This window comes from Micromesistius poutassou, assembly GCF_964030765.1.
Source record: "Micromesistius poutassou genome assembly, chromosome: 3".
Taxonomy (NCBI): domain Eukaryota; kingdom Metazoa; phylum Chordata; class Actinopteri; order Gadiformes; family Gadidae; genus Micromesistius; species Micromesistius poutassou.
In genome coordinates this window covers 16,298,148-16,313,634 of record NC_140273.1, presented here as the reverse complement: position 1 = coordinate 16,313,634, position 15,487 = coordinate 16,298,148, and the positions used below count along the sequence as shown (strand labels likewise).

At 44.3% G+C, this 15,487-nt stretch overlaps 3 protein-coding genes across 3 annotated transcripts in view; all 3 read left to right on the top strand.

Annotated features, from left to right (window-relative positions):
• Positions 1-868: 868 nt before the first annotated feature.
• On the top strand, positions 869-2,997 carry LOC311340077 (ATP synthase membrane subunit K, mitochondrial-like). Its single transcript, XM_084464938.1, has 3 exons — positions 869-1,083; positions 1,837-1,929; positions 2,685-2,997. Exons 1-3 carry the CDS (start codon positions 1,015-1,017, stop codon positions 2,778-2,780), a joined length of 258 nt encoding a protein of 85 aa, XP_084321064.1. The 5' UTR covers positions 869-1,014; the 3' UTR covers positions 2,781-2,997.
• Positions 2,998-3,592: 595 nt separating this feature from the next.
• Positions 3,593-6,868, top strand: LOC311341357 (suppressor of cytokine signaling 1-like). The gene is made up of 4 exons (XM_084466267.1): positions 3,593-3,913; positions 4,740-5,085; positions 5,649-5,830; positions 6,150-6,868. The coding sequence occupies exons 3-4, from the start codon at positions 5,775-5,777 to the stop codon at positions 6,472-6,474; spliced, it is 381 nt and encodes a 126-aa protein (XP_084322393.1). The 5' UTR covers positions 3,593-3,913; positions 4,740-5,085; positions 5,649-5,774; the 3' UTR covers positions 6,475-6,868.
• A 1,609-nt stretch (positions 6,869-8,477) lies between these two features.
• LOC311341066 (caskin-1-like) overlaps positions 8,478-15,487 on the top strand; it is a gene marked incomplete at both ends in the record, with an annotated part of 25,706 nt that continues 18,696 nt past the window's right edge. The window contains 2 exons of the mRNA XM_084465978.1: positions 8,478-8,571; positions 14,516-14,567. Of these exons, the coding sequence (XP_084322104.1) occupies positions 8,478-8,571; positions 14,516-14,567 (146 nt within the window). The remainder of the gene's footprint in view (positions 8,572-14,515; positions 14,568-15,487) is intronic.

The following is a 15,487-nucleotide window of genomic DNA, read 5'->3' as shown; positions in this document are numbered from 1 at the left end:
CACACACACACACACACACACGTTTGATATCCATGATTTAGAACTATTTGGGGGGTGATATATCCATTTATCCATCTATCACCTTACGTATTCTATTTCACATGTAAAAGATATGAACGGGTTTTAAAAGACTGCATATGCATGTTTTCGGACAGTAAGGGGCATATATGTCTTCCCCATTCCAAAGCTGAAAAGCGATAAAGACGAAGGCGTTTATAGGCTTACTTTGGTGAAACAGGAAATAATAGCAAAAACAGCAAACCAAATCAGGACGAGTCCAATCGGTCTCGGGACGACAGAACACGCCGGCAGATGGTCTCCTTTAGCTGTGGTCTGTGTTGGAAGATGAGCCAAAAAATTGTGGCATGTCAAAGAACTGACATATCTCTGACAAGCTCTTGTTGTGGTTATGTTATGCTATTAATATTGTATATTTTGTCATTTATAAGACGGTATTAAGAGTGTTTATTATAATCGATATTGTGGTATTAATATTATTATAATCTATAATATGGTATGTATGTTTATTTACCTCCACTGGATGGGTTAAGATGCCGTTTACTCAAACGCAATTAGAATAGATTGATACCATATCAATATCTATTCTTTCAATCCAGGCCTGCACACACATTAAAATGTAAGGCCTGTATATACAATTCAAGCGGATCTAATTATTGTGGGGGACCATTCTGCTTATGGATGAAGGCCTAGTCTGCTGCATGCAGGCGGACGTCCAACTGGTAAATGGCGCCCCCTCGCGTTTACACGAAGAACCGCATTTGTGATTTGTTCAGAAAATGCTCGTTGTGTAACTAGCTTCTCGCGCGCACCCACTCGACTGACGACATTGGTCGAACCCGGAAAAACAGTAGGCTACTTGTGTAAGCGTCCTTCCATTCAAAGTCCTACCGGGGTCTCCCCTGTACTACACAGAAAGACATTTAACCGCACCTGAACGTTTAAATCGTGACACTAGTTTAGTTTATCTTATGCATACATTTAACTGGTTTAGTCATGCCGACATCCCCTGTTAAGACACGGATCCCTCTGACCAGCTTCGGTCATCTCATCACAGAAGTGAAGGTAATGACAGCTTGAGAAGACGTGGATTATCTATGTTATAGGCTGTATCTGTAACAGCAGATTTATTATTTGAACTTCGCAACAGACAGATAATCTACATTAAATTGTATTAAGGAATGCATCTGCGGTTGTTGATAGACTGATTAGTAATTTATTTTGTTCCGAAATATATAAAATGTTTGATGGATTATCAGACTTGATTGATAATGGAGTGTAGCAAGGTGGCTGCCATGCTCCACCTATGTGGCTTTTGTTGGCTCGTCCAGACCAGGACATAGGATGGCGATGTTGGAGAACTGGTTTATTGTATCTGTTGATCGACAATAATACATGACCTGATACCATGCATGAGATCTTGCTGATGGTGTGTGGTGATGGCTGGTTTAACCAGTGCACCTGATTCCAATCCGGCTGACTTGGGCCAGGTGAGGCTGCTTAAAGGTCCCATGACATGCCACCAGGTGTGGTGTGATTAGCCGTTACAAGCCGTTTTGGAAATCTGCCCCTTATGACATCACAAGTGGGCGTGTCCACCATGTATGCTGGATAGATCAGTCCACCTGCCCACCCAGTGGACTGTAGCAAACGTTGCTCATCTATCCGTCACACATCTAGGTGGACACGCCCACCTGTGATGTCATAAGGGGCAGATTTCCAAAACTGTGTGTGTGTGTGTGTGTGTGTGTGTGTGTGTGTGTGTGTGTGTGTGTGTGTGTGTGTGTGTGTGTGTGTGTGTGTGTGTGTGTGTTCCAGAGACAACTGTTGGGCATTGAGGCGCCAGCTGCAGTGGATCTGACGGGATGGAAGAAGTACTTCAACAGCTACACACTGCAGGGGCGGCGTAATGTACGCACAGTACACACAAACCGGGGGGGGGGTAGCCTCGACTGCGATTTGGAATTGGAATCTGATTCGTCAGGCCATATGTTTTTATGTAAGCATCTCAATGATGCCAAATCGTTTGGCTTCAGGGTTTCCCACCGCTGGTGCAGGTGCAGTTCCTCTGCTAAACCACCGAGCGGCTCTTACGTTTCACACCGTGACAACAATGTGTGGGTTCAATCATTAGGAGAGAAAAAAAAAAAAATAAGGAAAATCGACTCTTCTCTTAGCCCGATATGCGTTAGAATGTATTATATACCGTCATGAAAACAATACATCTATGGAGTCAAAACAGTCGGCGTTCCCTGTGGAGCCTGAGAGACTGTGCTGTCTGATTAGTGATGAGTCATTCACGCGGCAGCGTTCAGTTTAGCAGAACAGTTGAAATACACTACCGAGGCGAATGACGAAGAGCGAGTCAATCCCCCACCACAAAAGAAGGTCAGAAGAACAGGTTTTCACTCCTAGAACCCAGGCCGTGCTCTCATTGAGCTCCCCCTTCCTCTCGATTCATTTTCCTGCTGTTAGACAAGCACTATTTTTCCCGACGAGTCGACTATAAAGGACAGCGTAGGCTAAATGTGTGTCTATTGAAGATTTAAATCTTTGAAGATTCGAGGTCACCCCTAACACACACACACACACACACACACACACAGGCATGCCTGTGGTCAAACTGTAAGCCTGACTAATTTGTCTCTCTTTCCCCCTTGTTACAGTGTGTGTTGGCAACTTATGGTGTCTTGTTCTGTTCAGTATCAGCCTATTGGATGTACAGACAAAGAAAACAAGAGCCGCCCATTCCAACTGTCTAAACTAAGGATTGGTCTACTCTACTCCTACTACTTTCAGTTCTTCAACATTGTTTGGATTAATAAAACCCAGCTGTGTGCCTAGAACCTTCTACCTCTAAGTCATTTTGTGGATGTGGAATTTGTGTTGTTTTTTTTAAATTGGAACTATCTAACGATGTATGTCTCTATGCCATCACATGAGGTCAGTCTAACAATAAATAAAAAGATGCTCACGTGTTTTAATTCTACATTTTTGAATAGTGGCAAGTTATAAAATAAATTGCGTCAGACTCCCGGTCCCGGTTCAAGTTGGCTTATTGTCATATGTATTTAGTAAGCCTACAATACAATGACACACACATGCAGTATAACAGACAAGGAGACATATAACAGACAAAAACAGACATAAAGTGCATAGTGCAAGACAGAAAGTGCATCAGCTATTCAACAGTCTGACCGCCTGTGGAAAAAAACTATTACTGAGACGAGTGGTCCCAGATGGTAGGGGAGAGAACAGAGCATGGGCCAAATAATAGGCTACATAATTTCTTTCTCAATAATTTCAACGGAAAAATGTCGAGGCGTTTTTTAAACAAATTACAGTAATGGCTTTGCAATGCCAACAAGCCCTAACCCTAATCGCAGACCGCATATTTGAATTTCAGAGGTTTCCCTGAAACCACGTGATACATGCAATAGCAAAAGCGAAAGTTTAGACCCAACCACAAAGCCTGTTGGGACACGTATTAGGTTGTGCCGATTGCATCTTCTCGTTGAACATATATGAGTAGCAAATGGTTAATGGCGAGAATAAAAATACATATCTTTTGATTAACGCACTCGAAGATAATACAGAGAGGGCTTTCAAGGACAAGATCTGTGCTATATTCGCTGTGCTATTTTCTAATGAATGGACCGTACCACCCTTATCCTCAACTAACTCCACCCACACATTACAAAACCCATAGGGTTTAAACCGAAAGTTCACTAACGTTTTGTGACAACGTTTGGTCGCGGGTGTTATTTTCTCTCCTATTTTTATTTACAAATTGCACAATTATTTGATTAAAAATATAAGGTTGCATGTGCATTGCATGAATGTACCATCCTCGCCCTACCGTGAGAACTGAAACTGCCAGCGGGATAAAACCTCGGTAAGTACACACGAATGTCTATTATTTGTCAATTTGCTAAGTTTTGTTGGTGGTTAAGTTTTCAGTCTTTTATAATAAATCATTGTTATTGTTGTATAATGTTTTTTTGTTTTATGAATATGAAATATTCTTAATTCTTCAGAAATCTTAATTTGTAGACCCAGTCTTCGTTGTATTTATTATTAATTATTATTCATATTATTTAATTGTAATTTTGCAGATTTGCACGCATATGTATGGCAAGACCAAGGATATATGCTGGTTTGTGTTTTAGCAATGTGTTAATCAATCTAGATATGAGCCTTAAAGTGAGGTCACGCACAAACAGTTACTTGAAATAATGAGCTGTAGCCTAGGCGACATTCTGTGATTCTAATAGGCCTATATATTTAGTTTTTCCAATTTCCTATGTAGGCCTTCTCATTTAATGACGTGAAATCGTTTAAAAAACACATATAAACACATATATATATATGTGTGTGTGTGTGTGTTTTAATTTTATATATATATATATATATATACACACATATATAACATATATATACTGTATACATATCACACACACACATATATATATATCAGTATACAGGCTTGTATGCGCATATGTGGCTTGTCCTTGTGGCTTGTCTTACACGCACTAAAATTGAAAGTGAAAGAAAGTAGCCTATCACATTCAGTGATAGGCTTTAAGGGCATTTTAAGCATCTCACACGCACGGACCATAGCGCACGCCATCATCAGAGATAGCTACTCATTGCAGAACACAGCAACAGAAAGTCCACCAGTCCACCGTGCATGTATTAAAGACCAGCTCTTTTCTTTGCAGTTGCCTTCTGGACATCTTGAATGGGTTTGGGTATGCGAAGGTCTCACGAATGACAGATGTTCTTTCAAAGAAAACGTCGTCTTGAAGTGGGGTCGTGGGTGGCCGAGTGTCGGGGTCTCCGCTGGTCCATGTCAATCTGGCGAAACGCAGAGACTTGGCGCTCAGGCAGCACCTCCGAGCAGTGATACTGGAACGATATCAAGTCAGACCCTTGGAAGGCGAGGGGACAAAGAAGTCGGACGAAATTGAATGGAAAGGTGTAGGGCTAAAGGACTCAGGGTTACTCCATTGGCAACGCTTCCTCGCCTGGCAACAGTCGAAGAATGACGAGGACAGGTGGAGACAGGTAGGTCTGGGAACACCCTTTGGGGTATCCACTTACAAACTGGTCAGTGTTCAGATCAGAAGCAGCAGCAGGACGTATTTCAACAGGCTGCACTGTGTAAACACACCTTTATTTGGCTTTGTGGACAGATCATTACAAGAAAATCTGTAGCAGCCAATGAATTTGACGTTTGGTACAGCAGTATACAAAGTATAAAACATTATGGTACAATAAGGAAACAGTAACATCTTGACAGGGGACGCTGATAACCACTTCCTTTTCGTGCTAACTTATTTAATAAAAAACTTGCAAAAACTTCCTGGGTTCAGTTGGAATCATGAGTCATGCTGAATTGAAATACTGGTTTTGCCACTAGATGTCACTAAACACAAACAAGTCAGATGAATGGCTTGGTGAAACCAAAACCTCCTGTTATCAACTGTAATCGTTGTCTTTATTAAAAAACGAAAGGGCCAATATCACGTGGCCAATATTACTGAGATTTTCCACTGCAGTGTATAGGCCATGCAATACGATATCCTGCTGACAATTACTTACAAACCATCACTCCTATTCGGCTTTAGGAAGGGGCCGTTCCTCAACACTGCCCCACACACTTCCAGCCATTCAGAAGCCCGGGGGAATATCAACTGGTCAAACAGACCTACCTGTTACTTCAAGCCAGTGGTTTCTACTGGGGCTCCCTCTCCATGGAGCACGCCCATCACATGCTCAGAGAAACCGCCCCGGGCACCTTCCTCATCAGGTAACTATACCAGCCTCTTCCTCCCCTGCCACTGCCCGGCGGAAACCCCTTTCTTGTGTCGACCTGATTTTGCACCCCCAACGTGTGATGACCCCCCCCCCCCCTTCGTCATCATTTGCACTGCACTGCTATCCTTCAATGTTGCATGTTATAAGTCGATTCAATTCACAATGCACCGTATGCATGGTAAAATAAACACGCACATGGCCAAAGCAGTTTACGAATGAAACAAGTGATAGAGTATTTGGTAGAATCATGGAGGAAAATGGTCAGGAGGGGAGTGAGTTGATCCAACGATCCCCGTCTATCCATCCACCAGGGACAGTTACCAGTGCAACGTGTTCTTCACGCTGAGCCTCCACGGGGAGGACGGCCCCAAGAGCATCCGCCTGCTGCTATCCAATCAACTCTTCGGCCTGGACGGCAGCGGCAAGACTTTTGATTCGCTGTTCGCGCTGCTGGTCCACTACATCACCTCCTCCACCAAGATCGTGGCGCCGTACCGCCGGCAGCGGCCCGAGACGTTGCAGCAGCTGGCCAGGAAGGCCGTGATCCGGGCCCACGGAGCCCACGCCATCGACTCTCTGCCTGGACTCAGCGGCCCGGTCAGGGCGTACCTCCACGCCTACCCCTTCTGGGTGTAGGGAGGTCGGCCAGCGGAACACGGTTACAGTGGTTAAGGCCCGGGGGGGGGGGGGGGGGGGGGGGGGGTGCATTGCATACAGTACTTGATGGGATTGGTGATCTGCACTCATATTGTAATGTTCTGTCCGATTTGTCTTTCACAATGGGATGATGGAGTGTGGGGATGTGTTATTTGTATTGGTACTGGCATGTGGAAATTGTGCGTTTGACTATTGTAGATGTGTTATATACAGTATATATATATATCATCACATTTAATGGCAAACGTGCAAATGTCTCGGCATTCTAATGACAGTGGTTTGACATTGGATTTTAATGTATTTTGATATAGGAATTGTAGTGCATATCAGTGAGTTTACAAAATAAATAATAAAAGGTTTTATATGAGATGAAGCAGAGCCATGAGAGGCTGTCAATCTACTGTCGGCTGTTCTACATCCTGTTCTAGATCAGAGACACGCGCATGGCCCCTTTGTCTAAATTAGATCTGCACCAGAGTAACCCACACACACACACGCACACACACACGCACGCATGCACAATCTCAAACACACACAGAAGAGTAACTTGCACAAAAATAAACACACATTTTTGCATGCATACATTTACACTACAGTTACTGGTAACACAATAAGGGTACATTTTTTTTACATTATTTAATGCAGTAATAATCATTCACTTACAATTAACTAACAGTTTATAATTTGTTTATCAATGTTATTTATAATTGACTAATGGTGTTCATGTTTACTAATTGTGTTTATGTTAACCAAGATAATGGTGTTCAACTATTTTTGAACTAATGGCAATAAATATAAATAGCTCCTATGCTAATGCTGTACAGAAACGCTTGTTAGCATTAACTAATGTTAATTAATGGTTAATTAATGTACCATTCTCCTAAAGAGTTACCATGGAACTTGCAATCAAACAAACCCAAACATGCGCGCATGCGCGCAAACACAGACACACGCGCGCGCGCGCACACACACACACACACACACACACACACACACACAGCAGGGTAACTTGCACAACCTCACACGCACACACATTTTAAACATTTGAATGTAATCGATATATAAGACAAGTGATTGTGGTAATACAAATGTCAGATTGACACTTCCATGGGACACGTATACACACTAGATCAAAGAGTCTCAATTTCTTCTTGACCATGGCTCAACCAATGCAACGTATACGTACACGCGGAACGCAAAATGAGGATTTATTTTCGCGATCACGGATCGTGTCACCCTCTGTCCCGCGCTCGCCCATAGCACGCGGCTGGATCAATTCCAATCTGAAGCCACCTCTGTAGACTACACACACACACACACACACACACACACACACACACACACACACACACACACACACACACACACACACACACACACACACACTGAGAGGCACGCGTAAACAGAAGCGCGCTCTTCAGTTTCATTCCTGCCCGGGGATTACAATTGGAGTGGAGGAGCGCGCACAGCTGGCGTGTGTTTATGTAATAGCCATGCATGCTAAGCCACAGCCAGGGTGACACCGGTCACACACATCAGTCAGTGCGTGCGCTGGTTCTGCGGATCGAGCTCGTGCGGAGATATCGGCGCGATTGACCTGGGCTATAGGAGGGCGCTCGAGCTCCACCACCTCGCGCATCCCTTTTTAGACCCGTTGGAAATTCTCGGTGATTCGTGGAATCCGCGTGGCCAGTAGAAGAAGACGAACACCCCGACCAAAAACCGGGAGGGTGGTCTTCTGTGGACGCTTTGAATCGACGCTGGCAGAGGGGACATTGTATTATCTTTTTTTTTTTTTTACTCCTCCTGGCTCGTTTCAGTGCGCTACTCATTCCGACACCCCTTACTCAGTCAGTCAGTCAGTCAGTCAGTGCCTCGGCTCGGAGGCCGGAGGCAGCGGGAGGATGTAGCGATGGATTAACGAGGCGCGGACAGGAAGAGAGGAGGGAGATCGAGGGCCACGGCGGGAGGACGTAGGGGACATGGGGAAGGACCAGGAGTTGCTCCAGGCGGTCAAGACCGAGGACTTGCTGACAGCGCAGCGGCTTCTGCAGAGACCTCGGCCGGGGAAAGCCAGTCAGTATTCCCACCATCCGTTCTCCGTTGAGCTCCATTTCTGTTTTAACATGGGTGAACTAGGGATCACGTAGTTCGCACGTCGTTATAACGTCAGTATATATATATATATATATATATATATATATATATATATATATATATATATATATATATATATATATATATATATATTCTCCTCTCTTCCTGTGTATATATATGTATATATATTTATTTATTTATAGACGCTGGATATACAGCCAACGACTGTATGTGTGGGGCACGTAATTTGCGCGTATCTTAAACGAGCGCCTTGATGCACACGTGCGTGCGCGTGTGTGCAAGGGTGTAAGGAGGTGGTATGACGCCGAACGTTTGTGATAGCGATGACGTTGCACATGTGTGAAAATGGTGCATTCTGCATCACAATGTCCACTTAATAAAATGGGTGATGTGGGTCGTACGTGATACAGATGTGGATCAAATGTATGTGTGCTGTGTGTGTGTGTGTGTGTGTGTGTGTGTGTGTGTGTGTGTGTGTGTGTGTGTGAGAGAGGGAGGGAGATGTGTTCTTGTGAGAGAAACAGAAGGGTAGAAGGAATGTACTAATGTCCAACACGTCTCTCTCAATGCCTCGCTGGACGAATAATAATTGGTGTGTGAATATGCCAGATGTTAGTGGTAATACAGTGACTGCAAGTGTACACGTGTATATGCATTTGCCTGTGTGTGTGTGTGTGTGTGTGTGTGTGTGTGTGTGTGTGTGTGGCTGTGTGTGGCTGTGTGTGTTTGTGCGTGTGCATGCACCTGTGTGTATGACATGGTGTCAGCTGGGACTTGGGGTGATAATTAGATTTCAATTACAGCCTTGAAAAAGCTTCCACCACTCCCATCTTATCACCATTCTCCTCTCATCCAGCCCCTCTCCGCTCCCCTTGCTCATCTCCTCACCTCTCCTCCTCTTTTCTCTTCCTCTCCTCTCCTCTCCTCTCCTCTCCTCTCATCTCTGCTCCTCTCCTCTCCTCTCCTCGCCTCTCATCCAGCTTCTCTCCTCACCTGCCCTCCTCTCCTCCTCTCCTCTCTCCTCTCCTCCCTTCCTCTCATCTCTTCTCTCCTCTCTCCTCTCCTCTCCTCTCCTCTCCTCTCCTCTCATCTCTCCTCTCCTCTCCTCTCCTCTCTCCTCTCCTCCCTTCCTCTCATCTCTTCTCTCCTCTCCTCTCCTCTCCTCTCCTCTCCTCTCCTCTCCTCTCCTCTCCTCTCCTCTCCTCTCCTCTCATCTCTTCTCCTCTCCTCTCCTCACCTCTCATCCAGCTTCTCTCCTCTCCTCTCTAGTCGCCTGTTCTTCTCTTGTCACCTCTCATCCAGCCCCCTTGCTGACTGCTCCTCTCCTCTGCTCTCTTCTCTCCTCCTCTCCTTCGCCATCTATACCGCACATCTATACTGTGTGTGTGTGTGTGTGTGTGTGTGTGTTTGTATGTGACTGGACATTCCAGCAGTGCCATGGAAAATAAAAATGCTCCTCCTCAGATGCCAGAACAGATCAGCTCTGCGCACCCAGTCCACTGCACACTGACAAAGACAGAGAGGCAAGGGGCGTGCGACACAGCAAGACAGAGAGAGAGAGAGAGAGAGAGAGAGAGAGAGAGAGAGAGAGAGAGAGAGAGAGAGAGAGCGAGAGAGAGAGAGAGAGAGAGAGAGCGAGAGAGAGAGAGAGAGAGAGAGAGAGAGAGAGAGAGAGAGAGAGAGCAGGGAAGGCTTGAGGGGAAGGTGAGAGAGGAGGTGCTACTGGACAGGGCAGCAGAGTAGAACCTGTGGATAGTGTGTGAAAAGTAAAAAAAGAAAAGAATCCTGCAGTCAGTGTGTGCGTGCGTGTGCGAGTGTGTGCGCGTGTGGGCATATTACCACAGAAACCAGGTTACTGCTAAATTATTAAAAATACTGCCAACCTGTGCTTTGAGTAAATGCTCCCCCTCCACCACCACCACCAGCCTCTACATACAGACACACACATGTACACACATACACACGAACACACATGTACACACATGAACATACATAAATGTGCACACATGTACACACACATGTAGACACATGCACAGCAGTTTCATGCAAAAAAAATTGGTATCATGCTGTATCATAACTAGTCCATTCTATAGTATACTGATATATTAGCTTTATCTTAACTAGTCCCAATCTATAGTATCATGTATTACCCACACTAGTCCAGTCATAATAGTATCATTCATTACCATAACTAGTCCAGTTCTGTGGTACCATGCATTACCATAACTAGTCCAGTTATATGGTACCATGCATTACCCTAACTAGTCCAGTCATAATGGTATCATGCATTACCATAACTATTCCAGTTCTATGGTACCATGCATTACCCTAACTAGTCCAGTTATATGGTATCATGCATTACCCTAACTAGTCCAGTTCTACAGTATTGTGCATTACCCTAACTAGTCCAGTTCCATGGTATCATGCATTACCCTAACTAGTCCAATTCCATGATATCATGCATTACCCTAACTAGTCTAGTTCTATGGTATCATGCATTACCCTAACTAGTCCAGTTATATGGTATCATGCATTACCATAACTAGTCCAGTTCTATGGTACCATGCATTACCATAACTAGTCCAGTTATATGGTATCCTGCATTACCCCAACTAGTCCAGTTCCATAGTATCATGCATTACCCTAACTAGTCCAGTCATAATGGTATCATGCATTACCCTAACTAGTCCAGTTCCATGGTATCATGCATTACCCTAACTAGTCCAGTCATAATGGTATCATGCATTACCCTAACTAGTCCAGTTCCATGGTATCATGCATTACCCTAACTAGTCCAGTTATATGGTATCATGCATTACCCTAACTAGTCCAGTTCCATGGTATCATGCATTACCCTAACTAGTCCAGTGCCATGGTATCGCACATTATCGTTATGCACTGCTTATTACGGCTGATTGTGTGCTTACCTGTTAATTGTTTTGTCTCTTGATATTGTGTAATGAAATTAAGGAAATTGAGGTGAACCACAGCTCCATACTTACTACATACAGTTTACCTTTCCATTCTTGATCCTGATCATTACAGACATGAAGAAAGGAAGGAACTGTGCCAATGTGCCAGTCTCAATTCCAAGTTGTAGATATAACACGTTACAACTTAAAAGCAAAGACTTTCGTTAACGTTTAGTTTAACGTTTAATGTCAAGCTACAGTCTGAGTCGGTCTGCTTCAACCAAATCTCATCACTGAAAGATTATTCACTGAATGAAGGCAACTCTTTAAACTTTAAAGTAAACCTGATACAGTATATATGTAATATAATGTTGCTATAAATGAATTACTTGGCTGGGTGGATTGAGTGTGAGGGTTTGGGGATTGTCCATAGTAAGATTCTTATAAACAAGGAGGGAGGTCCGGGCTGGCCAGTTTGTAGAGTGCTGGATTTGTAGAATGTTATAGGATGTGATTTTATTGATAACATTACTTAAATTGCTATTGATTAGCATTGACTACAGATACTGTATGTCCCAGTTATTTTAAGTTACAAACTAGTTGAATGTTAGGCAGGCTACACAATGTCGACTTCAAAGCTACAAACCTCGGTATTTAAAAATAATAATAATTTGTTTTTCTGTCTCTGTTAACTTGTGATCGCCTACATGTATTGTGCGTTGTATACTAGTAAGATGGATAGAATTGAATGGCTCTGTGAACAATAAATGTATATAAATCAAATACTACCAACACTACTTTTACCTTGATACTGACTCGAATTCACAATATCAACTCTTTAAACATTCATTTCCTAATTGTCAATAACAACATAGCTTTGTCCTCACAATACTTAATACTTAATAATGGTTCCACATCACCAAGCCCGGACAGGACCTGAGGTAGCCTGGTGACAAGGTCAACGCTGACAAACCACAGATTGCTTGCCAAAAAGCTGTTAGCTTGTTAGCCGTTAGCATTTTAACTAACAATATATAATGAATTAAGTGAGTGTTGGTTCACCAGCTGACTGGCTGGTGTACAATTTTGTTTGTATTTGAAAGGCTCTCCACTAGCCGGTGACACAGATATTGGTGCTCATTGATTTGCCCGCATGGGGGAAGGGCTGGGATTTAGTCCATAATAGGAAAAAAATGCACCCACACAGACACACATCCACCCACCCACACACACACACACACACACACACAGATGAATGCACAAATGCAGAGTGAGACACACACAAACAAACTTTCACACACACACACACACACACACACACACACACACACACACACACACACACACACACACACACACACACACAAACATACACACACACACACACACACACACAAAAAAAAGAAAAAACACACACACACAAGGCGGCAGAAGCAGTGGAGATGATAGTTATACAGAACAAGTGATCTGTCAATCAACACAGTCTCTTTGGCAAATTACTAAGAAAATTAGAGTATGAGGCATGAGGATATAGGGACCGAAGCCAAGGACAGATAGAGAGAGTGAGAGAGCGAGAGAGAGAGAGAGAGAGAGAGAGAGAGAGAGAGAGAGAGAGAGAGAGAGATAGAGAGAGGGGGGGGGGGGGAGTTTTTCAACAGATTACAGAGCAGCTACAGATTACATCCTTTGGATTAAAAGGGTTTGAGCAAAAAAAGGAGAGAAAACAGTCTGCTCTCACCCTGTGTGTGTGTGTGTGTGTGTGCGTGTGTGTGTGTGCGTGTGTGTGCTTGTGTGTGTGTGTGTGTGTGTGTGTGTGTGGGTTGGTGTGTCTGTACATGCGTGTGTGTTGGTGTATCTGTACATGCGTGTTTGTGTGGGTTGATGTGTCTGTACATGCGTGTGTGTGTGTGTGTGTGTGTGTGTGGGTTGGTGTGTTTGTACATGCGTGTGTGTGTGTGTGTGTGTGTGTGTGGGTTGGTGTGTCTGTACATGCGTGTGTGTGTGTGTGTGTGTGTGTGTGTGTGTGTGTGTGTGTGTGGGTTGGTGTGTCTGTACATGCGTGTGTGTGTGTGTGTGTGTGTGTGTGTGTGTGGGTTGGTGTGTCTGTACATGCGTGTGTGTGTGTGTGTGTGTGGGTTGGTGTGTCTGTACATGCGTGTGTGTGTGTGTGTGGGCATGCTGGTTACAATGCAGCGTGAGGTCATTCCTCTTCTCGTACCGTTTTTTCACAGTAATGCAGCACTAAACGTATACGTTAGCTGTCATTAAACATGCCCATGGAGGCTCCTGCATTTTACACACATGTTCTGTGTATGAAATGCAATTGTGAGATTACATTTGATGTCAGTGGTTTTAGTCACTGTCGGCTGTTCTGTGTTTAAGGACAGGCCAAATTTGGAATTTGGAAAACCTAGGCCATGTGTTTTCTTTCAATACTATAGAATTAAAACTGTGGTCAAATGAATACATATATAATCAGTGAACATTGTGAGGTAGGATACAGAATGATGAATAAAATGAATATATTATGGAAGAAAGTCAAGTAATCGGTTATGCCCTTCCTTGTCCTTCGTCTTGTTTTTGTAAATGTCATTTGTTATGCAAATACTGTCAAATGTGGTTGTACCATGGGAAGAATGTCTGACTACGACCTTATCTACCAGCCATATTTGGTCCCAGCCCTAGTTAGATGAATTCTGGACTTCCTTTTTACTGACACGGCCAAGCCAGAGCTGGATCCAGCCACCGTCACCACCCCTGCACCGTGGTCTGATGATGACCTGTTTGGAGTGTAGGTCAAAGTAGACATCTGTTGAATCCCTGCGAGCAGTCTCGGATCTGTAAACGACACACTCAAGAAATCAGTCCTGGGGATGTTGATCACTATGATACGACGACTGTGAGCTAGAGAACTCGCTAAAGATGTGGAATTACGGGCAAGATTAAACTCCCGTCCCTGAGTGACCTCACCTCATTCTATTCTATTTCAGAGCTGCTGGGCGCACCTAAGCGGGTGAATGTGAACATCCAGGACCCAGATGGGTAAGAAACGTCCGCGTAACCGTCCTCACCCTCCTCATCTTCTCCTCGTACTCCCTTCTCCTTCTGTGCCCGCCCTCTGTCGTGGTATAAATCCTCGGTCTCAACGCTAACACCTCCCCTCCTCCTCCTCCTCCTCCTGCTCTCATCTCGGCGTTCGAAGGAAAGAGGATTGGTGCTGTTTCGTTCTCTGCAACAAAAATATCATTCATTCACACATATATATATATATATATATATATATATATATATATATATATATATATATATATATATGAGGCGAATGTTAAACCGTTGTTAGGGATTAGTGGTTACCAAGAGGTGTCATTTTGACCAAAACCTCCTCCACTCCCAAATCATATTTTAGGATCCGACATTCATTCACAATCCTCAATTCCGCTGATGTCAATCACACGGCGCGTCCGTGGTGTTTTTTGTCCCTGTGACGTCGGCGGCGTGAACCCGTCGATTAACATTCTCTCAGGGGGATTGCCTCTGTCCAGATGCCGCCCCGCTGAGACGGCTCCTTCATGAGCACAGTCACACTGTGTTCATCAGTAGGACACTGAGTCCACTTGCCCAGGCTCCGAGTGTGAGCCCACAGCTATGTATGCTAGCCTGAGCAGACTGTTCAGGCCAAATGGCCGTGGAGGATTTCCACTGTGTGCACACGCTCGATTCTTTCCGCTTTCCGTTTCACTGGCACCCATCGGACGGATAGGCGTCCCGTGTTACGTTGATGGGGAAAATCTGGTAATTGGACGGAAGTTCTTGTCTAATAACTGATGATTGGCTGATTCCACTCAAGGGGGCAGCCCTGATATTCCTCAGGGAGCCATTAAGCACACACACACACACACACACACACACACACCAAGATGTGAGGCGTGTGCGCACCGCTCCAGGGTAGAGAGAGATTGCTT